General features: G+C 42.1%; 1 protein-coding gene across 3 annotated transcripts in view; it reads left to right on the forward strand.

Annotated features, from left to right (window-relative positions):
• atr (ATR serine/threonine kinase) overlaps nucleotides 1–25,088 on the forward strand; it is a 133,533-nt gene that overhangs the window by 20,424 nt on the left and 88,021 nt on the right. For all 3 annotated transcript variants that reach the window (XM_072255025.1, XM_072255024.1, XM_072255027.1), the window contains 5 exons: nucleotides 1,977–2,173; nucleotides 6,049–6,240; nucleotides 7,913–8,130; nucleotides 21,055–21,210; nucleotides 22,579–22,777. In XM_072255025.1, the coding sequence (XP_072111126.1) occupies nucleotides 1,977–2,173; nucleotides 6,049–6,240; nucleotides 7,913–8,130; nucleotides 21,055–21,210; nucleotides 22,579–22,777 (962 nt within the window). The remainder of the gene's footprint in view (nucleotides 1–1,976; nucleotides 2,174–6,048; nucleotides 6,241–7,912; nucleotides 8,131–21,054; nucleotides 21,211–22,578; nucleotides 22,778–25,088) is intronic.

Genomic DNA, 25,088 nt, shown 5'->3' on the forward strand with positions numbered 1-25,088 from the left:
CTTGCACAAGGACAAGAATTGGGCATTCAGTGTTTGAACGGAGCATCTGAACTATAAAATTTTAATATTGAAGTAACTTTTATCATGTGTCAAGTACCTCCAAACAATTCACTTTGATTTTAAGTGAAGTTGATTGTGCTCACTGTTTATTGGTGCTATCAAAACAACTTCGAGGATCTGCTTATTGCTAGTTAAGCGTAGAAATCTGAAAGTCACTGTTCAAAAATTTTCATTCACATACTTCTTTAAATTGATACTTTGCCAGTGCACTCCATTCAAATCCATAAAAGGGGATGATGTTGGCAGTTTTACGTACAAGTTAGTCACTGAACGTAGCAGAAAAAGTTGGTGTTTCCACGTCTGGTTTAATTAAAGTTTTAGTATTTAAAAATTCTCATTGTTGCCAGGAATCCTTTCTGACATGTAACAATCTTATTTTTAGATTTTCATTCCTTCAGAATTTGATTAGTACAGGGAAGTATTTATTTATCCACTGACAAATAAGTTGTGATTCAAACATCCATTAAAACAAAAGGGTGTGTGCATTTCTCAGTACATGGAACAACTAAGTGTTGTTCTTTTATAGACTCTTGCAAAATCATTGCTGCCATTTGACAGGTTATGTAAAGATTCTGTTTCTTATCTGTCAATAAAATCCCCATTTTTCATAGCTATCCCAATCGCTTTGCTCTATATACACTTGCCATAATTGTTTAATTTTATTGAAAAATCACCTCAGTACAACTCATAATTAAACTAATGGAATATATTCTGCCATTAATTGAATCCAATGGAACTTTTTTATTATTATTGTGAGAATACTTTAAAAATATATGGGAGAGTTGGCTTAAAGTTGCATTTCTGTAAGGCAGTTCGTCTGTAGCTCAGCGAAGCCTTGTGCTTGCCCCAGAGTCTGATAAGTAATAACTAAATAATTTTTGTTGATAGGCTGAAGAGACAACTGTTGAATCAGTTGCCTCATTAAGTAATCCATAGTAGTAAGTTGAATGAACAGAAATTGAGTCAGTGCACTAGACAAGATTTTTTTGGCAGGAAGCCATTTTTGGGTTTCATTGCATCATCATTCCCCATCTTCAAAACTGGTAACCAGCTGAGAGGAACTGATTACTGAAAGTGGAAATTCTTGGCTCAGTTTCTGCTTCATACTTCTGTACTGACTGACTATTTTTACTTGGTGTTTTAGTATTGTGATGTTTTAGTTGAAATTAATTAGGCTGTTGTAATGGTAAACTTATACATTACTATAGCCCAGAGCATGATGCATTGTAACACACTAAGCACCAGGTAGTAAACCCGAGGCTTTGTGTGGAATAACTAAGCATTATATCTTCAATTTTGATTTTAAAACTTAATGAAGAGAAGATGGAGTGAGTCACCTAGTTTTGCTATTGAATAAGTTCAAGATTGATCTCCTGCTTAGCTTCAACTACTGTTTCTTGCCCAATCAGCAAAAGCTTTCATTTTCCCTATGGACCAAAAATCTGTTTTTCTTAACTTTGGACACATTTATTAAAGTTAGCTTTGTATATATACAATATCCACAGCACTTTGAGGTTGAGAATTCAGAAGATTCACTTTTGTCTCAGTGAACAAGTTCTTGTCTCCACTGGAAACTATCACTGCTAGTTAAAGATTTGTCTGCTAGAGGAAACATCCTCTCAATATTTTGTTCTGCAAACCAGAATTACGATTCTAGTGCACTTGTCATGTGTACGTCGATAATTACAGTGAAAAGTGTTGTTTGTGTTGAACAGCCATCACATCCGAGGCTGTCTTATGTGTCTCAATAAATTTACCTGCCCTTTTAAACAGCTATGAATATAGTCTTAACTTTTCTGTCCTTTTCTTGTCAAACATGAAGTGCCACTAGTGTGATGCTTTCTATAGTGAAACGTGCAGCTCTTTTTATGCAGGGCTCTTTGTTATTTCATATAACTTCTTGCATTGTGTTTCAGTATTTGTTAAGTTGCTTGTACATAGCAATGAGAGCAGAAGGAGTCAGTGTCGTGCAGGCTACACGTAATCGGACACAGACACCATCAACAGAGATTCCTGAAACAGGTGGAGAAAGAAATGTTGATGAAGTTCCAGAGAAGCGGCCACGCTTGAGTTTCACAGCACAAAGCTCACTGAATCCAGTCCTGCTGGCTGAGTATGAACTATATTTTTAAAATCTATTTGTATTTAATCATTCTGTTTTGTCTTGCCAAGCTATAAATATTTGAACCAGCACAAAAGATAAATATCAGCACTGAAATGGTTCTATGGCTGTGGCTTGCAGCCACCGGTCTCCTGGACTGACTACAGCACTGCACTGGTTCTGTGGTTGTGGACTCACTTTTGAGGACTCTTTGGTTCATATTCTATGTATTATTTGTTTGCTTTTTTCAACTGTTAGCACAATTTTTTTTTGCACATTGATGGACATTGTTGCGTGGGGTGTTTGAATGGGTTTCTTTGTTTTGTGGGCTGCCTGTGAGAAGACGAATCTCGAGGTTGTATGTAGTATATGTACTTTGGTAGTAAATGTGCTTTGAACTTCGACAGCTGAAATCCTGCTAATAGAGCTCATAAGAATATGGGTGATCTAGCTTCAGTAAAATACATGGTGTCAACTAAAACTTGTCAAAGGCAATTACAGTATGTACAGTACAGGATTAGATAGCTGTATGTTTTACTAATGGCATTAACGTTACAACAAACTTCACGTCCATAGTCAGTCATAACAATCTGATTTTGATTCTGATATATACTATATTCAGTCATTAGTGATGACTTCAAAACACCTTATTGTTATTACTATTTTGAAAACTTAAAAATGCAGGGGAGAACTTGTGTAAAGTTGGATTTCCATAAGTTGGGTCATCCATAATCCAGAGAGTCCCCGTACACTTTCAGAGAAATAATATCTAAACTCCCATTGATATCTTTTGTCTGAACCTTTTGGCAGCCCAGATTCTAAAATCTGTAAGAGCAGCTTTTAAAGTCAGTTGTACAGGAAGCATTTTAGCCGTTCATGCCTAATAAGACCATAGGATATAGGAGCAGAAGTAGGCCATTCAGCCCATTGAGTCTGCTCCGCCATTCAGTCATGGGCTGATGCAATTCTTCCAGTCATTCTCACTCCCTTGCCTTCTCCCTATACCCTTTGATGCCCTGATTACTCAAAAACCTATCTATCTCTGCCTTAAATGCACCCAATGACCTGGCCTCCACAGCTGCTCATGGCAACAAATTCCATAGATTTATCACCTTCTAACTAAAGTAATTTCTCTGCACTCTGTTCTAAATGGACGTCCTTCAATCCTGAAGTTGTGACCTGTTGTCCTAGAATCCCCTACCATGGGAAATAACTTTGCCATATCTAATCTGTTCAGGCCTCTTAACATTTGGAATGTTTCTATGCGACCCCCCCCCCCGCCATTTTCCTGAACTCCATAGAATACAGCCCATGAGCTGCCAAACATTCCTCATATGGTAACCTTTTCATTCCTTGAATCTTCTCTGAACCCCCTTCAATGTCAGTATATCCTTTCTAAAATAAGGGGCCTAAAACTGCACACAATACTGCAAGTGTTGTCTCATGAGTGCCGTACAGAGCCTCAATATCACATCCCTGCTCTTATATTCTATACCTCTAGAAATGAATGCCAACATTGCATTTGCCGCCTTCACCATTGACTCAACTTGGAGGTTAACCTTTAGGGTATCCTGTACAAGTCCCTTTGCATCTCTGCATTTTGAATTCTCTTCCCATCTAAATAATAATCTGCCTGTTTATTGCTTCCACCACAGTGCATGACCATACACTTTCCAACATTGTAGTTCATTTCCCACTTCTTTGCCCATCTATATACTACTAAAACTCTCATGTTCTGTTTGTCTGTTTGTGACCTCCAATTAGTGCAAACGGTGCATTACAGCAGCACTTTTTTTTGGCTAAATTGAATTAAAATGCGCGAACTTACAGAATGCAGGCAAAGTTCAGGATTATATATTCGTATAAAATTGCTCATTCGCAAAAATCAACAGGTTCCCTTTTAAGAATGCAAACACGAGGAAATCTGCAGATGGTGGAAATTCAAGCAACACACATCAAAGTCGCTGGTGAACGCAGCAGGCGAGGCAACATCTCTAGGAAGATGTACAGTCGATGTTTCGGGCCTCGAAACGTCGACTCTACCTCTTCCTAGAGATGCTGCCTGGCCTGCTGCATTCACCAGCAACTTTGATGTGTGTTGCTTGAGGCTCCCTTTTAACCTGAGAGCTGATCCGCCATTATGGAAACGGGACGCGACAGCCCGACACATGCGCATGGCCAGCCTCAGCAGTGACACCTACCAGAGCAGAAGGGCAGGGCAGCTCTATTTTAAGGGACACATTCTGCTAATCACCATCAGCATGTGCAGGATTGGAACAGATCTAACTGCCACCCATCAATAAGAGATAATTAAATCTTATTGTAATGATGTACTTCGAGACAACCATAAAACCCTTTGCTGCAGTCAAAGGACAGCGGTGACTATATCACGTCCATTTAGGAGAGTGCTAACCACATCATCAAGAATAGTCAGCATCCTTTGGTGTTACTGCTTTGTATCTTCTATCCAGCATTAGGGTTAAAAAAAATGGTCAGCCTAATTATGCTGCGTGGAAAGGGGGACATGGTCACAAGATGTCGCCAAACGTCGTCAGGAAGCGGCAAGGAGAGGGAGAGAACAAGAATCAGATGAGGCCAGGGCCGCACGACCCCAGGATCAAAGAGTCAGGACAAAAAAGGATGAGAGAAGAAGAGACAGAGGAGGAGAGACATGCACATCTCCAGGATCAGAGACAACAAACAGCAGAAGAGATGAAGAGACGGGGGAATAAAAGGGCTGCACGTCTCCAGAATGACAACGAGAGGCACAAGGGTGGCAGAAAAACCAGAAATGATGCCATCAAAAGTGTCCTTCGTTAAATGAGGAGCAGCTATATTTGCTTTGCTACACATCGTCCTTCTTTAGTAAACTGAGGTTTCCTACTTCAGTTTCCAAAGCAATTTGATACCAATAGCGTTCAGGAAAATTTAATGTTCATTCTGGTCACATCAGATTGCACTACCCTCCTCTCAAAGGGTGCCCCAACGGGTCACCCCGTTGTCTAGTTTCCCCTAAACTATCTGAGTCTCTCTGCAGGCTTTCTGTTTCCTCAACACTACCCGCTCCTCCACCTATCTTTGTATCATCAGAAAATTTAATCGCAAATCCGTTAATCCCATAGTCTGAATCATTGACATACATTGTAAAAAGCAGCAGTCCCAACACTGACCCCTGTGGAACTCCACTGGTAACCGTCAAGCAGCCAGAATAGGATCCCTTTATTCCTTCATTGGTTAATTCCATTTACTAGATCCTTGTATGTAATTTTTTTCAATGATCCATTTACCAAGTGATGAGTTTCCGATCTCTCACCCATATTTTCCATTAATCTTGAGTGAAATAAGTTATTCAGGTATTTTTCTCAAATTCTTTAAACAATTAATTTAAATTTGTGTCTCCTTATAGGGCCTTTCTCTTCATCTTCTCCAGGCTTCCCATAATTTTACATGTCCATTTAACCTTCTTTCTTAAAAAGAAAATAACCCCAGCTAAGCCACTGTCCTTTTAGCAAGAATCTTCTAACCCTGGTAAATCTCTGCACCCTGCAGTACCCTTCCTGTAATGTATATTCATGATCATGCACAGTGCTCTTAGCTTTAGCCTTATTCTGTAGTTTGAGCATGATCACGTGCTGTTCCATGCTTTGACCAATGAATCTAAATCTGAAAAGTACAAGCTGGTACAACTGTGTTGTTATTTTGACTCTCCTTATTGTTAACTAATCTTTTATGCCAAGAGAGTAATTACTTGGGTTGAAACTGGATGTCAGATTTATAAACATTTTTCCTTGTAAATGCATTGTATACTTTATGTCATTGTTTTCTAGAATTTTTAGAATATATTTTCCTATGAAATTTGTTAATGCGTGTTTGTTTATTCCTTGCAGGTACGGACAAGTGGAAATGAAATTCAAAAGTAGGTTGTGGTGGGATGTATATGAAAGACTGAGAGCATTGATCAATTCATTGGACAAGGCTGAGTCACACAAGGAAACTTTACCTCTGTTGGAGGGTATTGTGGTTTTATTTCGTTTGGCAGCTCTGTGTACAGCATTCTGTGACAAAGGAATTCTTAATAGGTACAATTTATGATTTTTTAATTATTATAAGTAGATCCTTTTCTCTGTGTTTTGACTGTATACTAAAAAATTGGACGTGGGAAAAATTGAAGGTCGATGAGAATTTGTGCAATAATGGATGCTCAGAAAAAGCTGATCGTTAGTTTAGGTCATACTATTTAGCACAGGGCTTCAATATGCTTTTTATTAAATCTCTTTGGGTAGAGTTGAGTTCCCTCACTAGTCATAGAAGCAAAATTAATATATCAAAAGAAGAATAACTTTTCAAGGAATTACTTGTTTTTTCCCCAATTCTATTATTAAAGGCATTAAAAACTTCCGGTTTAAAATGGTGTTGCCAAAGACATGTGACAATTCCCTGGTAGTGTGAAAGCAAAGAAATTCGATTAAAACCATTAGTGATAACACTTTTTTTTGAAGCAAGTTGTGGTAAACTATCACCACAAGCAATGAAGAGGTGAGGTGAAGGCAAAGTGATGTGCCCTGCTGGTGTGCTGCAAAATCGATGCACTTGGAGTTGGAGCTGTGCTGGTTGGAACGATTCAGAGGGAAGAAGATAGGACAGATGAGTTATGATGCCCTTCCAGCTAACCCGGGTACGAGGGTGGGTCGCTGTAAACGCTGAGCTGAATTGGAGAGGTCGAGAACGGTTTCTTTGGCAACAAAATAGCCTGGATTGATTCTCCGGAGCAGGGCTCAAGTCCTGGTATGAGGTTTGGACAATTTAAATGCTGGCCCAGATAGTCTGGGAGCTTCACTCTCCACGATGCTAAGGCTGTGAGACTGCCCCCGGCTGCAGTGCTTCATGTCTGTGAACTTTGCAGCGATTTGCGCCACTAATATGATGAATTGAATACTGAGTCTTTGGGCCTACTCTGGGCTGCTCCAGGAACTTGGATCTAAGGATTCAATTTGGTTTGGAATGCTGTCGTTGTTACTTACTTCTATTGTTTATATGATTTGTTCTGCGTTTTTTTTCTTTGTGGGGGTTGGTCTTATTTTTTAAATTGAGTTCTTTCAGCTTCCTTGCTTTACAACTGCTTGTAAGCAAACAAATCTCAAGATTGTGTAATTTATACATTCTTTGATAATAAATGCACTTTGAAACTTTGAAGAGTTCAAATTTCCCTTTTTAATAAAAACAAAGAAAAACATTCAGAAGTATAGATAGGGTTAATAATGTAAGCAGGCTTTTTCCACTGAGGTTGGGTGGAACTACAACCAAAGGTCATGGATTAAAGGTGAAAGGTGTAATGGGAACATGAGGGGAAACTTCTTCACTCAGGGTCATGAGAGTGTGGAAGGAGCTGTCACCACAATTGGTGCATGTGAGCTCGATTTCAATATTTTAGAGAAGTTTGGATAGGAACATGGATAGTAGTGGTATGGAGGGCTATGGTCCAGGTGCAGGTCAATGGGAGTAGGCAGTTTAAATGGTTTTGGCATGTATTAGATGGGCTGAAGGGCCTGTTTCTGTGCTGTACTTCTCTCTGTCTCCATAACTATGAGTTCAATAGCTAAATGATTTATATTTGATGTGCTTTAGCCTGGATGATGCTTAAATTCAGGAAGCATGGTGTTATCAATTTCATCATCCTTCCTAAAAAAAATTGAATTCTACTTTGGAATTTGGATTCCCTTGAGAAGAAATAACATACTGTTTTCTGTTCAGTAACAAAATCAAAACAAATGACTTTCCCATGGAAGAGACACAAAATCCTACAGAAATTCCATCAATCAAAATACAATTAATTTGGATACGTGTTGAAATGTTTACCGAGGTCCTGGAATATGGAAGGAAGCAACTGAACAGGACTTCAAATAATGAAGAGATGCAACATTTGGTTGATAGATTAATCAAAATAATTGATGCTATAATCCACTTGCGAGGTACGTGGAGCTTGGAATGAAGCAAGAATTTTATGGTAAAATGTATTAATTTAAAGTATAACTTTTTTACTTTGTTTTTGTAAGAAGACGATTGGCAGAAGAAGCAAAAATGACATGAGAAAAATTGCAAATAGTACATGTTTTGAATGAGTAGCTAAGTATAGCTGTAAAGGCAGGGTCCAATATAACATTCAAAGGGGAGTTGGATCTGAGTATGAAAAGAGGAATGTGCATTACTGTCGGGAGGGAGGTTGAGAGTTGTGGGTGCATGGGCACTAGTGGGCCCAGCTTTAGTGTGTTTGCATAGAAACTGTACAGAGACGATAATCATTCTGTGACTTGTGGAAAGTGAATACATGTTGATATCCAACAAGTGAAAATTTGTCATTGCATTATTCTTGGAATATTTAAGATGTTAAGACATAGGAGCGCAATTAGGCCATTTGGCCTTCCAAGCCTCTTCTGCTATTTCATTGTTGCTGATTTATTATCCGTCTCAACCCCATTCTTCAACCTTCCCCCCATAACCTTACTTTGATGCCCTCACTAATCAAGGACCTATCAATCTCAACGCTTTAAATATCCCCAATGACTTAGCCTCCACACCATCTGTGGCAATGAGATCCACAGATTCACCACCCTCTGTCTCAAGAAATTCTCCCTTATCTTTATTCTAAAGAGATGTCTCTCTATTCTGAGGCTGTGCCTTCTGGTCCTAGACTCCACCTCTATTAAAAACATCTTTTCCACATTCACTCTATCTAGGTTCTTTATTCGATAGGTTTCAGTGAGATTCCCCTCATTCTTCTAAACTCCAGCGAATACAGTCCAAAATACTCCTCATACATTAACCTTTACATTCCTGGAATAGATCTTGTGAACCTCCTCTGGACCCTTTCCAATGCCAGCATGTCTTCTTAGATAAGTGGCACAAAACTGCCCTCAATACCCCAAATGTGGTCTGACCAGTGCCTTATAAAGCATCAGCATTACATCCTTGCTTTTAACCTTAACGGGCTTGGGCAAGCACAAGCAAAGGTTCCAAGTACAGTTCCATTTTTTTTCTTCCTCTGTCTAGTGCACTGAGATTGGATCTAGTTAGTGGTATGGTCTTTGTGTGAGATGTAGGAACTCTAGGAGACTTCCAGTCTCTCTGATAATTACATCTGTATGAAGTGGATAGAATTACAGCTCAATGGCCTTCAGGAGAATGAGGAGGTGATGGATAGGAACTACAGGCAGGTAGTCACTCCTAAGTTGCAGGAGGCAGGTCGCTGGGTGATTGTCAGGAGAGGGAAAGGGAATAGGTAGCGAGTGCAGAGTACCCTCAATAATAAGTATACCATTTTGGATACTGCTGGTTGCGGGGGGGGGGGGGGGGGGGGGTTGAGCGACCTACCAGGGAGAAGCCACAGTGAGCAGGTCTCCGGCAGAGAGACAGGAGATTCTGTAAACATGATAAAGAAACCTGGGTGGTATTTTGCCTCCCAGATTCCAGGGACAGGGATGTATTGGGTCAGGTCCACAGCATTCTAAAGGGAAAGGGTGAGCAGCGAGAATTTGTGGTATAAATTGCTACCAAGAGGGGATCTGGTTGAAACATATAAGATTATTAAGGGATTGGACACGTTGGAGGCAGGAAACATGTTCCCACTGATGGGTGAGTCCAGAACCAGAGGCCACAGTTTAAGAATTAGGGGTAGGCCATTTAGAACGGAGTTGAGGAAAAACTTTTTCACCCAGCAAGTGGTGGATATGTGGAATGTTCTGCCCCAGAAGGCAGTGGAGGCCAAGTCTCTGGATGCTTTCAAGAAAGAGATGGATAGAGCTCTTAAAGATAGCGGAATCAAAGGTTATGGGGATAAGGCAGGAACTGGATACTGATTGTGGATGATCAGCCATGATCACAGTGAATGGCGGTGCTGGCTCAAAGGGCCGAATGGCCTACTCCTGCACCTATTGTCTATTGTCAATGATACGGGATGCAAAAGGGAGGATGTGCTGAAGAGAAAATATAGGGAGTTAAGTAGAAAGTTGATAAGCAGAATCTCCAGGGTAATAATCTCTTGATTGCTGCCTGTGTCATGTGCTGGTGAAGCTAAGAATAGTAGGATCTGGATAGTAGGATAATGTGGTTAACTAGATCAGCAAGTTTGCAGATGACATCAAGATTAGGGGTGTGGTGGACAGTGAGAAAGGCTCTCATGGCTTGTGGAGGGATCTACATCAGCTGGAAAAATGGTCTGAAAAATGGGAGATGGGACTTATTACAGACAAGTATGAGGTTTCACACTTTGGGAGGACCGACCTGGGAAAGTCTTACACAGTGAATGGAAGGGCACTGAGGAGTGTGGTAGAACAAAGGGATCTGGGAATACAGGTCTATAATTCATGGAAAATGGCATCGCAGGTAGATAGGGTCATTATGAGAGCTTTTGGCATATTGGCTTTCATAAATCAAAGTATGGAGTACAGGAGATGTGATGTTATATTTAAGTTGCATGAAACATTTGTGAGGTTTGATTTGGAGTATTGTGTGCAGTCTTGGTCACCTATATACAGGAAGGATGTAAACAAAACTACAGAGAAAATTTGCAAGGATGTTGCTGGGTCTGGAGGACCAGAGTTATGAGGAAAGATTGAATAGATTAAGACTGTATTCTTTAGAATATAGGAGATTGAGAGGAGATTTGATATAGGTATACAAAATTATGAGAGGTATAGTTAGGGTAAATACAAGCAGGCCTTTTCCACTGAGATTGGGTGGGATTATAACCAGAGGTCATGGGTTAAGGGTGAAAGGTAAAATATTTAAGGGGAACATGAGGGGAAACCTCTTCACTCAGAGGGTCGTGAGAGTGTAGAATGAGCTGCCAGCACCAGTAGTCCATGCAGCTCGATTTCAACATTTAAGAGAAATTTGGATAGGTACATGGATAGTTGGGATATGATGGGCTATGGTCCCGTTGCAGGTAATTGGGAATAGGCAGTTTATATAGTATGAAAGACCTGTTTCAGTGCTGTACTTCTCTGTGAGTGACTCTGCCAAATGAATGTGTTGCTGAGGAAATTGGTGCAAGGGACAGAGTTTCAGATTTTTGGATCATTGAGGTCTCTTCTGGGGAGGGTATGACCTGCAGAAAAAGGACAGATTACACCTGATAAGGGGGTCCAGGATCCTTGCGAGCAGATTTGCTAGAGCTGTTGGGGAGGGTTTAAACTAATTTGGTAGAAGTTTGGGAACTGGAATGATAGAGCTGAGTATTGGAAACTTGATATACAAGAAGATGTGGTGTGTGGTGAAACTGTGAGGAAGGACAGATGGATGAAAGGGCAAAATAGGCAAAATTGCAGTCAGTAGGACAAGTTGAAGTGTAACATTGGGGCAAAAAATTAAAATTCCTGAATACAGGACTGAAGGTGTTGTATTTGAATGCACACAGTATGCAAACTAGAGGATGCAGGTAGAGGATCTTGTAGCACAGCTAGAGACTGGCAGGTATAATGTGTGGGCGTCATTGAGTCGTGGCTGGAAGGAGATCATAGTTGAGAGTTTAACATCCAAGGATACACCTTGTATTGAAAGGACAGGCAGATAGGTAGGGGATTGGGGTAGCTCTGTTGGTAAAAAATGAAATCAAATCCTTAGTAATAGTTAACATAGGATCAAAAGATGTAGAATACTTGTGGGTACAGTTAAGATACTGCAAGGGTAAAAGGACCCAGATGAGAGTCATATACAGGCCTCCGAACAGTAGCCTTCAATATGAAGGTAGTTTGGGAAAATCAGGTTGATGCTGGATCCCAAGAGAGGGAATGTAGAATGTCTCTGAGATGGCTTTTTAGAGCAGCTTGAGATTGAACCCATTAGGGGAAAGGCAATTCTAAATTGGGTATTGTGTAATGAATCCAATTTGATGAGGGAGCTTAAGGTAAAGGAAACCTTACAATAGGAGGCTATGATTATATTGTAGAATTCATTCTGCAGTTCAAGAGGCTAAAGAGTCTAGAGAGAAGCTAAAGTCAGATGTATCAGTGTTGCAGTGGAGTAAACAGAATTGCAAAGACATGAGAGAAGAGCTCGCCAAAGTTGAATGGAAGGGGATATTAGCAGGGAGAATGAGGCAACCGTGGCTGACAAGGGAAATCAGATAGTACAAAAGGAAAAAAGGGCACATAATGTAGCAAATATTAGTGGGAAGTTAGAGGGCTGGAAAGCTTTTAAAAACCAACAGAAGGGAACTAAAAAAAAAACATAAGGAGGGAAGAGATAAAATTTGAAGGTGAGCTAGCCAAAAATATCAAAAGTGGATACCAAACAACACACATCAAAGTTGCTGGTGAACGCAGCAGGCCAGGCAGCATCTTTAGGAAGAGGTGCAGTCGATGTTTCAGGCCGAGACCCTTCGTCAGGACTAACTGAAGGAAGAGTGAGTAAGGGATTTGAAAGTTGGAGGGGGAGGGGGAGATCCAAAATGATAGGAGAAGACAGGAGGGGGAGGGATGGAGCCAAGAGCTGGACAGGTGATTGGCAAAAGGGGATACGAGAGGATCATGGGACAGGAGGTCCGGGAAGAAAGACAAGGGGGGGGGGGACCCAGAGGATGGGCAAGAGGTATATTCAGAGGGACAGAGGGAGAAAAAGGAGAGTGAGAGAAAGAATGTGTGCATAAAAATAAGTAACAGATGGGGTACGAGGGGGAGGTGGGGCCTAGCGGAAGTTAGAGAAGTCGATGTTCATGCCATCAGGTTGGAGGCTACCCAGACGGAATATAAGGTGTTGTTCCTCCAACCTGAGTGTGGCTTCATCTTTACAGTAGAGGAGGCCGTGGATAGACATGTCAGAATGGGATGTGGAATTAAAATGTGTGGCCACTGGGAGATCCTGCTTTCTCTGGCGGACAGAGCGTAGATGTTCAGCAAAGCGGTCTCCCAGTCTGCGTCGGGTCTCGCCAATATATAAAAGGCCACATCGGGAGCACCGGACGCAGTATATCACCCCAGTCAACTCACAGGTGAAGTGTTGCCTCACCTGGAAGGACTGTTTGGGGCCCTGAATGGTGGTAAGGGAGGAAGTGTAAGGGCATGTGTAGCACTTGTTCCGCTTACACGGATAAGTGCCAGGAGGGAGATCAGTGGGGAGGGATGGGGGGGGGACGAATGGACAAGGGAGTTGTGTAGGGAGCGATCCCTGCGGAATGCAGAGAGAAGGGGGGAGGGAAAGATGTGCTTAGTGGTGGGATCCCGTTGGAGGTGGCGGAAGTTACGGAGAATAATATGTTGGACCCGGAGGCTGGTGGGCGGAAGTTACGGAGAATAATATGTTGGACCCGGAGGCTGGTGGGCGGAAGTTACGGAGAATAATATGTTGGACCCGGAGACTGCTGTGGCGGAAGTTACGGAGAATAATATGTTGGACCCGGAGGCTGGTGCCCTCAAGTTTACCTGGTCCATTTCCGACACCTCCCTCCCCTTTCTAGATCTTTCTGTCTCTGTCTCTGGAGACAGCTTATCCACTGATGTCTACTATAAGCCCACTGACTCTCACAGCTATCTGGACTATTCCTCTTCTCACCCTGTCTCTTGCAAAAACGCCATCCCCTTCTCGCAATTCCTCCGTCTCCGCCACATCTGCTCTCAGGATGAGGCTTTTCATTCTAGGACGAGGGAGATGTCTTCATTTTTTAAAGAAAGGGGCTTCCCTTCCTCCACTATCAACTCTGCTCTTAAACGCATCTCCCCCATTTCACGTACATCTGCTCTCACTCCATCCTCCCGCCACCTCACTAGGAATAGGGTCCCCCTGGTCCTCACCTACCACCCCACCAGCCTCCGGGTCCAACATATTATTCTCGGTAACTTCCACCACCTCCAACGGGATCCCATCACTAAGCACATCTTTCCCTCCCCCCTCTCTCTGCATTCCGCAGGGATCGCTCCCTACACAACTCCCTTGTCCACTTGTCCCCCCCATCCCTCCCCACTGATCTCCCTCCTGGCACTTATCCGTGTAAGCGGAACAAGTGCTACACATGCCCTTACACTTCCTCCCTTACCACCATTCAGGGCCCCAAACAGTCCTTCCAGGTGAGGCAACACTTCACCTGTGAGTCGACTGGGGTGATATACTGCGTCCGGTGCTCCCGATGTGGCCTTTTATATATTGGCGAGACCCGACGCAGACTGGGAGACCGATTTGCTGAACATCTACGCTCTGTCCGCCAGAGAAAGCAGGATCTCCCAGTGGCCACACATTTTAATTCCACATCCCATTCCCATTCTGACATGTCTATCCACGGCCTCCTCTACTGTAAAGATGAAGCCACACTCAGGTTGGAGGAACAACACCTTATATTCCGTCTGGGTAGCCTCCAACCTGATGGCATGAACATCGACTTCTCTAACTTCCGCTAGGCTCCACCTCCCCCTCGTACCCCTTCTGTTACTTATTTTTATGCACACATTCTTTCTCTCACTCTCCTTTTTCTCCCTCTGTCCCTCTGAATATACCTCTTGCCCATCCTCTGGGTCCCCCCCCCCCTTGTCTTTCTTCCCGGACCTCCTGTCCCATGATCCTCTCGTATCCCCTTTTGCCAATCACCTGTCCAGCTCTTGGCTCCATCCCTCCCCCTCCTGTCTTCTCCTATCATTTTGGATCTCCCCCTCCCCCTCCAACTTTCAAATCCCTTACTCACTCTTCCTTCAGTTAGTCCTGACGAAGGGTCTCGGCCTGAAACGTCGACTGCACCTCTTCCTAGAGATGCTGTCTGGCCTGCTGCATTCACCAGCAACTTTGATGTGTGTTGCTTGAATTACCAGCATCTGCAGAATTCCTGTTGTTTTTAGTGGATACCAAAAGTATTTTTGCAAAAATGAAGAGTAGGAGAGAGGCAAGAATGGATATCGGACCCGTAGGAGGTAATAATGGGGGACAAAGAAATAGCTCATGATCTTAGGTATTTTATGTCCGTTTTCACTGTCAAAGACATTAGCAGTATGCCAGAAATTTGAGAGTGTTGGGGCAGAAATGAGTGAAGTTAATATTACTAAGTAGAAGGTGTTTGGGAAGCTGAAAGGTCTGAAAGTAACTAAGACACCTGGACCAGCTGGACTACACCCTGTATTCTGTACTTCTATAATCTATAGAGGTAGCTAAAGAGATTATGGAAGAATCTCAAGATTCTGGAATGGTTCCAGAGGGCTGGAAAATTGCAAATGTCACTCCACTCATTTTAAGAAGGGAGGGAGGTAGAAGAAAGGCAGTTTTGGCTCACTTCAGCAGTTGGGAAGATATTTGACTCCATTATTAAGGATGGACCCAGCTGGTGGCGTAGTGGCATCAGTGCTGGACTTCAGGACGAAAGGTCCCAAGTTCGAATCTAGCCGGCTCCCCTGCATGCTTTCCATCGTTGCTGGGTTACGAGCTGGTGATCTCTCTGGAAACTCACCCGGCAGAAGGCAGTGGCAAACCACTGCTGTAACTTGCCTCTTACGTGGTTCCCCACTATGTCAGAGAGGCATGGAGCGAAATCGTCCGTTAACCGGAGAAACTCTGGATACGACGTACCTTTCCTATTAAGGATGAGGTTTCGGAGTACCTGGAGACACATGATGAAATAGTCCAATATCAGCATAGTTTCCCTTAACTCAGTGTTTCTGAACTCTTCTCAGCCCAACACCCCTCCAAAACACTTTCCTACTTGCAGCGCCCCTCTTGGGCACATATACTTTCCGGTGCCCCCATAGTGTAAAAACAAGTCTACCATATGCCAACATGAGAAAAATGATTCTGCTTTAAATTTTTATTTCTCTTCAAACCTAGCTTACACAGTACCTATGTTCTGTACAGCAGCTTCAATATTAATCTGGTCCTCGAGCTTGATGGTTTTTTTTCACAAGAGTTGAAATTTCTGCTTCAAGTTGTGACAGCAGAAGTCTCAAGTCCCGATGCGTAACAACATCCAAGCGGTTTCTGTTTTTTTTCTGGGTATGTGGTTCACTGCACTGAAGGTTGGAGGATGGAAATGTAACATAGAGCAGTTTGACTCTTTTCCAAAGACCAAGAAACTTTGTATGGCAGTGTAGCCACATACCACAAAAACTGACATTTTTGAAAAGCAATTTTGCTTCTTCATCATTCTGACTTTTGATCATTTCTTCTTGCAAACTCTCTTCCCGTTCTTTCACCTTTGAAAGAAATGGGTTAATTACCCAGTCTGGAATTTCCAGATCGTTCAATTCCTTGAATCGACTTTGAAAATCCTTCTTCAGTGACTGCAGGTATAAGCAGTACTCTTGAAAATCACCATCTGCGAAAGAGAGTGTCAAACTTTCTATGCAGAGAAACTGTAAGAACATTCTACTCCCAATGTTTTGCTTGTATATTTCAAATTTTCTGATAAAAGTGGACACTACACTTTTTGCCTGGATTAAATTGAAATTCTCATCCTGCAGTTTCATGTTTAGAATGTTCGTTTTGTCATACAGATCGACTAAGTATGCCACATCTCCATGTAGCAGTTCAATCTGGTTTCCCAAGCTCTTGTCGACTTCCAACCATAGTTTCAAAAAAATCAAAAAATGCTTTAAGCAACAGCCTTTTGACAGCTAATGCACTTCAGTGTGAAGAAGCAAACGTTCAAACTCTTGGCATAACTGTGAAATGTTCTGCTATTTAATGGATAGAAACATAGAAAACCTACAGCACAATACAGGCCCTTTGGCCCACAAAGCTGTGTCGAACATGTCCCTACCTTAGAACTACCTAGACTTTACCCATAGTACTCTATTTTTCTAAGCTCCATGTAGCCATCCAGGAGTCTCTTAAAAGACCCTATTGTTTCCGCCTCCACCACCGCTGCCGGCATCCATTCCACGCACTCACCACTCTCTGCGTAAAAAAACTTACCCCTGAGATCTCACCTGTACCTACTTCCAAGTACCTTAAAACTATGCCCTCTTGTGCTAGCAATTTCAGCCCTGGGGAAAAGCCTCTGACTATCCACATGATCAATGCCTCTCATTATCTTGTACACCTCTATCAGGTCACCTCTCATCCTCTGTCACTCCAAGGAGAAAAGGCCGAGTTCACTCAACCTATTCTCATGAGGCATGCTCCCCAATCCAGGCAACATCTTTGTAAATCTCCTCTGCACCCTTTCTATGGTTTCCACATTCTTCCTGTAATGAGGCGACCAGAATTGAGCACAGTACTCCAAGTGGGGTCTGACCAGGGTCCTATACAGCTGCAACATTACCTCTCGGCTCTTAGACTCAATCCCACAATTGATGAAGGCCAATGCACCGTATGCCTTCTTAACCACAGAGTCAACCTGCACAGCAGCTTTAGTGTCCTATGGACTTGGATCCCAAGATCCCTCTGATCCACCACACTGCCAAGAGTCTTACCATTAATGCTATATTCTGCCATCATATTTGACCTGTTGGCCCATGGCCAAGTGATTAAGGCGTCGGTCTAGTGATCTGAAGGCCGCTAGTTCGAGCCTCAGCTGAGGCAGCGTGTTGTGTCCTTGAGCAAGGCATTTAACCACACACTGCTCTGCAACAACACCGGTGCCAAGCTGTATTGGCCCTAGTGCCCTTCCCTTGGACAACATTGATGGCATGGAGAGGGGAGGCTTGCAGCATGGGCAACTGCCGATCTTCCATAGAACCTTGCCCAGGCCTGCGCCCTGGAAACCTTCCAAGACGCAAATCCATGGTCTCACAAGACTAACGGATGCCTATTTCATTTTATATTTGACCTACCAAAATGAACCATCTCACACTTATCTGGGTTGAACTCCATCTGCTACTTCTCAGCCCAGTTTTGCATCCTATCAATGTCCCGTTGTAATCTCTGACAGCCCTCCACACTATCCACAACACTCCCAATCTTTGTGTCATCAGCAAATTTACTAATCCTCCACTTCCTCATCCAGGTCATTTATAAAAATCACAAAGACTAGGGGTCCCAGAACAGATCCCTGAGGCACACCACTGGCCACTGGCCTCCATGCGAAGTATGACGTGTCTATAACCACTCTTTGCCTACTGTGGGCAAGCCAGTTCTGGATCCACAAAGCAATGTCCCCTTGGTTCCCATGCCTCCTTACTTTCTCAATAAGCCTTGGATGTGCTTTAGTTTTGTTGATGGCAGATATAACAAGTGCCATGCTTGAAAAAAGCCATTGGCTGAAGTTTTTATCTGTGAGATGTTGACGATGAATTACACAATGGATTGCAAACAGACTTGGAATTTCTTTTTTTCAAAAATGCCACTAAACCAGTATGGTGACCTGTCATAAATGGTGGTCAACCTGTTGTACGAGGGATCATGTTCCTAATGGGAATACTTTCATTCTCAATATACATTTTGAGCTCGTAGTAGATTAATTCTCCGTTGATAATTTGTTTTAAACTTTTTACAAAAGAGATTCTCTTCATAAAACGTTTACATTTTTTATAAACCATACATTTGCCATTAGCAATGTCTGATCTCTCACAGTTGACTCATCCAGTTGTATCCCAGGTTCTTGTTTTTATAGTTCTGCATATTTGATACTCAATGCCCATTTCGTCAATGTGACAAGTTACAGAGTTATTACTAAGAGGAATTGATTTTAAAATACTGGTATCCATTTTGAGAACAGTGGTGAGCACTTCTGATACAGCAGGCATTATTAACCTTTCACCAATCGTATGAGATCTTCCACACTTTGCTTTCATTTTGGAAATGTTATAAAGATGCACTGAGACCACTATTACGGCCATTTTTAACTTTCTTGGCAAATGACTTGAGTGTGCAACACTTTTCATCTTCTGGAACTGAGTAATGCCATAAGTAGCCTTTTACAGAAGTAACCAGCAATCTTGATGGTTTTATGGCTTCATTAGAAAGTACATACAGTATTACAAACAAGACACATGGGGCGTTGCTGATCTGATGGGAACGGAATAAAACCATGCTCTAAGTGTGTAATATTGTATTGACGCACTTTCTGTAGTTTTTGTTTCTTAGCAGGATTAGAACTCAAGACTTCACCACTGTCAGACCCAGAGATTGTGCAGTATTTATTTATCCATCAGTAATGGGGCTAAATCAAAATAAAAAATGAACACAAACTGGGAACGCCTGTTGGATGTTGACAATGGCAGAGAGTTGACACGGATAGAACAATGGTAGCGGCATGAAAAGGGATGGTGAGGTGAAGATGAAGACTAACGCAGCCAAAGTTACGTTGACAAGGATTCAGATTGGAATCTGAATGTTAGTCAGGATAGAGCTGGTGTTCAGCAAGCTACTTTTATACTATTCCAGTTAGCATGACTGACCATCACATTAGGTCTCTTAATCCCCAAAGATGATTCTTGACCACCCATATGAAGCCAAGGTGGCTTTGAACACCTTAAGAGGAATCCTCAGGGTCAGCAGGTTCAATTATTTCACAGTATGGTTCCGGACAGCACTGTATCGTGGCGCGACCTGTTTTCCGTAGATCTGTAGAGCAAGTTAAGAGGGTGGACTTGATTTAACCAACTGTTAAATTGCATGAACTCGTTCTGTGCCATGAGTCAAGAGGAACTGTTGGCCACCCTGGCTGCTAATTTATGCATTCCCAATAATTGGTTGGCAAGTTCAGACGAGATTGCTGAGTTTCAGATGCGATGTGACGATGTGTGCTCTCTGCCTGTAGAGCTATGGCTCTTCCTGTGTTCCAGTGCCTCATCTGTTTTTTTTGGAAGTGCCTGCTCAATGAACGGTCAGCCAGATCTCGTGCCTCAAATTAGGGTGCCGCTTACCCCTCCTCCCTCTCCCCAAGAATCTTAAATGCCCTCTAACGTCCCCTTAGGGCACATAACCGCCTCCTTGGGGCCCGTTGGGAATCACTGCTTTAACATTGAAACCTATCGAATATTGAAAGGCCTGGATAGAGTGGATGTGGAGAGGATGCTCCCTTTAGTGGGGGAGTCTAGGACCAGAGGGCAGCCTCAGAACAGAATGGAGATGAGGAGGAATTTCTTTAGCCAGAGGGTGGCGAATCTGTGGAATTCATTGCCACAGATGGATGTGGAGGCCAAAAGATTGGATATTTAAAGTGGAGGTTGGTAGGTTCTTGATTAGTCAGGCCATCAGAGGTTATGGGGAGGGGAGAGGAGGCAGGAGAATGGGGCTGACAGGGACGATAAGTTAGCCAGACAGCCATGATGGAATGCTGGAGCAGACACAATGAGCTAAATGGTTTAGTTCTGCTCCTATGTCTGAAGGTCTTATATTCTTGTCCTCTCAAAATGAATGCTAACATTGCAGTTGCCTTCCTTCACAGAAATTCAACCTGCAAGTTAATCTCTAGGGAATCCTGCACAAGGACTGCTTAACTCCTTCTTGACTTCAATAGTTTAGCTATCCATCAGTTAATTAAAATAAATGCTGTATGTTCAAAGATTTGACTGGGCTACATTAGCAATGTTTTTAAAACCAAAATTTCAAAAGAGAGTATTGCCGGTTAAATCCCAGATCTTTTGCAGTCTAAGTACAAAGGGATTGTGTCTCAGGAAATGCAACTTTGTGTTACACCACAAATGTATTCAAATTATGTGGGGAAAATAAACATTTGTTATTATTTTACAGAAATAAGTGGACAGCATGATAGTTTGAGCTAAGCTTGAATGATATTGTGGAGCCCAAATTGCTTTGGGGTTAGCCCTGCCCAAAGTTTCAGTTTGCCATGATGACTGCTTTGACAGTAAAAGAAAATTATTGGGATAAATAGCATTTACCAGGAAGTAGTTTGCAGTAGATTCACCAAGCACAGCTTTACACATCTTCATAATCTGAATTTGATTTGATTGTTTCAAACTTGGTTTGGTTAAATACTTGGATATCCTATTGAATATAGATATGTTATCTTTATATTTCACCAGTTGTTCAAGGCGATGGGAACAAAGACATGCTTTATACAATTTGTGGATTCCTGTCATTACCTTGGATTCATAAACACTGTTCTGATGAAGCTTTCCAGTCCACTGGTTTCAATTCTGACCTTGTATCTTTCAGCCAACATTTATCAAGCAGTTTCTGTAAGTATAATTATAGATAGAATAATTCATTGATATATCATGTATAGCTTAAATATGGCATGAAGATACGGCCTCTGTAGAATGACCAAAATTTAAAAGGAAGCAGAATTAATTATAAACTGCTTAAAATGGAAAATAACAGTTGGTTAATTGTCAAAATTATATTTAATGAATTGTGAAAAATATAAAAGCATATTTATGGGACACAGGGAATGTGTGAATTGCTGAAACACTGATTACTAATTAAGGAAAGCAGAGATGTAAAAGGAGGACATTTCATGTAAGAATACAACAAAATAGGAACAGGAGAAGGCCATCAGGTTTTTCATGCCTGTCCCACCATTTGTGGTTGACCTGTTCTAAAATAAATTCCTTTTCTTTGCCATTCTGTACCCACCTATTGCTTGATTTATCAAAGCCTATTTTAAATACTTATAATGTTCTGGCTTCCACTGTTTGCGAAGGTAGAGAATTCCAGAGATTCACAACCTTATGAGAAGGAATTTCTACATACCTCAATTTTAAATAACATAGCCTTTGTTTTCAAGTTTTGTCCTCTTAATCCTCTCCTACTTGTGAAAATTTAGAAAACGGGAAGATTGTGATCTGGACCCACACTAAGTGCATTTGCTCTTTAATACCATTATTAATTCTTCGAATTCTGACTGTGGGCAGGTGGCCAAGCGGTTAAGGCATTGGACTAGCGACTTGAAGGTCGTGAGTTTGAGCCTCAGCCGAGGCAATGTGTTGTGTCCTTGAGCAAGGCACTTAATCACATATTGCTCTGCGACGACACTGGTGTCAAGCTGTATGGGTCCTAATGCCTTTCCCTTGGACAACATTGGTGTCGTGGAGAGGGGAGACTTGCAGCATGGGCAACTGCTGGTCTTCCATACAACCTTGCCCAGGCCTGCGCCCTGGAGAGTGAAGATTTTCCAGGCGCAGATCCGTGGTCTCGCAAGACTAACGGATGCCTTTGCTTTAACTCTTCTAACTTTCCCTGCTTGTATTTCTCTGCCTACTTCCAGTGAAAATCCTGGCATTGTAAACTTTGCATTTGTACTGCTGACAACGTAAGGTAAAAGTAGATTAAACTGCATTAGTTCAGTGGAGCTTTCTCAGGCTATAAATATATTTTATCTCCCACTCAGTGAATGAAACTTTATTATAATTACGTGTGGGGCATTCTGAACATATTTCTATTTTCTGTAATTATTTTGGATTAATTTTAATACTATTGGATCAAGAATCACCAGAAAGCAGATAATAATTTTAAAAATTGCTTCTGTTATCTTAATACTGTTTACAAATTTGGCAACATATTAATGTTTCTTCTGATTTTGAGTTCTAGTATTCTATATCCCACAGCACTGCAGACCCAGGCAAAATGTGTGTATTTGTTGTCTATGCTGAATAAAGAAATTTGTCCTGATTGGAGAGCAGCAATATATAGATGGTCTTTGCAAAGTCCCATTGAAGTCATCCGTGCAGCTACTGTAAAGGGATTCCCCATGCTGCTGCATTACCTGGGCGCCAAATCCTACTCTCTCATTGATGAAGTTCTCATGTAAGTTCCCAATTTGATTTAACGCTATTTATTTTAGTTTTTGTTTGCTTGATGAGTTATTGGTGAATAGCTATTAAGAAAGGAAGGATATGACATTTTCTAACTTTTAACTGTGCATCCTTCACTTTTCTGCTGCTTTATATTTTCACTATTGATCCTCCATTCTGTTGATGGCAGGTCTATTGGCCATTTGGTACTGACAAATAGTGATTATGTAATTGGTTTAGCACCTAGAGGACGTGTTATAAAGATTGTTTTATTTTCGCCTCAGCAGGAGGATTACATTTGGAAAATTAAAAAATTAACTGAAGCCCCCTCACTGGGCTTGTATGGAAACATGGCTTGTTGCCGGCCCCGTTAACAGCCACAGGACTCGGTGGTGAGAAGGCCACCTTTCATAAACAGTAGGTGTCTAGGGTCAGTATGATTTGGAGTTCAACCAAACAGGAACATTGTGATGTTCCGATTAAAGATTAGATTAGATTAGATTATGAGGACACTCAGTCCTCGTTTATTATCATTTAGAAATGCATGCATTAAAAAATGATGCAGTGTTCCTCCAGAATGATATCACAAGAAACACATGACAAACCAAAACTGACAAAACCACATAATTATAACATATAGTTACAACAGTGCAAAGCAATACCGTAATTTGATAAAGAGCAGACCATGGGCACGGTAAAAAAAAGTCTCAAGGTCCCGATAGCCCCATCATCTTAGGCAGACAGTAGAAGGGAGGAACTCTCCCTGCCGTGAACCTCCAAGCATCGCAAGCTTGCTGATGCAGCACCATTAGAAGCACCTGACCGCAGCGGACACTGAGTCCGTCCGAAAACTTTGAGCCTCCGACCAGCCCCTCTGACACAGCCTCTCCGAGCACCATCCTCTGCCAAGCACTTTGACCCCGCCCCGGCTGCCGAGCAGCAAGCAAAGCCGAGGACTCGGGGCCTACCCCTCCGCAGATTCTGGACCACACAGTAGCAGGAGCAGTGAAGCAGGCATTTCAGAAGTTTCACCAGATGTTCCTCCGTGCTCTCATGTCCGTCTCCATTAAATCAGGATTGTGCGCGGCACCCTACTTGACAAATAACAGACATCACCACCAGAGCGCCCACTGCAAGCTGCGTCACGCCGCCATCTTCTCCTCTCCTCCTCACAAAACCACGATTTGAGCAAATGCTGCATGAATACTGCCTTTACACAATTGTAGGTTGGCAAAAAATAACAAAGCGTACACCACATAAAGTTATAAAGAAGGTATATTTACAAATTTCAGCTTTATTGAACAGTTAATCAGAAAAAGAAAAGGAAAAAAAAATAAGAGGGCCCACTACGGTTAACTCAGTTCAAATGTGCACATGAAGTTGGAGCTCATACTGAAGTCATCTTTAACTCATGTGCTGGACCCATGATCTGCATGAAAGCACATACCACTTTCTGAACGTCGCTCGAAATCCACCTTGAACAAGCGGGCATTTTCTTAGGAGTATTGGCCCTTCCTCCTTGGAGCCATTCATCTGCACAAAGCACTTTGAGCAGCAGGGACGCTCCTTTCCACGGCAACCTCAGCCATCTTCCCACCTGTCCTCTCCGCAGCTTCCGCCAAAAAGGTACCCACAAAACTCTCTGAAATGGCATCCAGTTCAGGGTAAGGAGAGATGGCAAGCTTTGTTGCCTATGGTATCAAGCAAACCTTAGCATCTTGCTAAGTTAGTGTGAGAAAGGCGCAAGCTGTTGGACCTCTGATGCACAGCTGGAATTGCAGCCAGCATCTTAAGTACCCATCTATACATATCCCATTTACCAGTTCTCTTGTACTGTAAAAAGTGAGGTGGGGATAGATGTATATATATCCCCTATAAAAAGTATTACCCTCCCCCAGAAGTTTTTCATGTTTTATTGTTTTACAACATTGAATCACAGTGGATTTAATTAGGCTTTTTTGACACTGATCAACTGAAAAGACTTTCATGTCAAAGTGAAAACAAATTTCTACAAGCTGGTCTAAATTTATTACAATTATTAAACACGATAATTGATTGCATAATTACTCACCCCCTTCAATTCAGGATTTAGTAGATGTACCTTTGGCAGTGATTACAGTCTTGAGTTTGTGTGGATAGGTCTCTGTCAGCTTTGTGCATCTAGGCTCTTCAATTTTTTCCCATTCTTCTTTACAAAACTGCTCAAGATCTGTCAGATTACTTGGGGATCATGAGTGAACAGCCCTTTTGAAGTCCAGCCACAAATTCTCAATTGGATTGAGGTCTGGACTCTGACTTGGCCACTCCAGGACATTAACTTTGTT

This window comes from Mobula birostris, chromosome 4 (genome assembly GCF_030028105.1).
Source record: "Mobula birostris isolate sMobBir1 chromosome 4, sMobBir1.hap1, whole genome shotgun sequence".
In the NCBI taxonomy this organism is placed as follows: Eukaryota; Metazoa; Chordata; class Chondrichthyes; order Myliobatiformes; family Myliobatidae; genus Mobula; species Mobula birostris.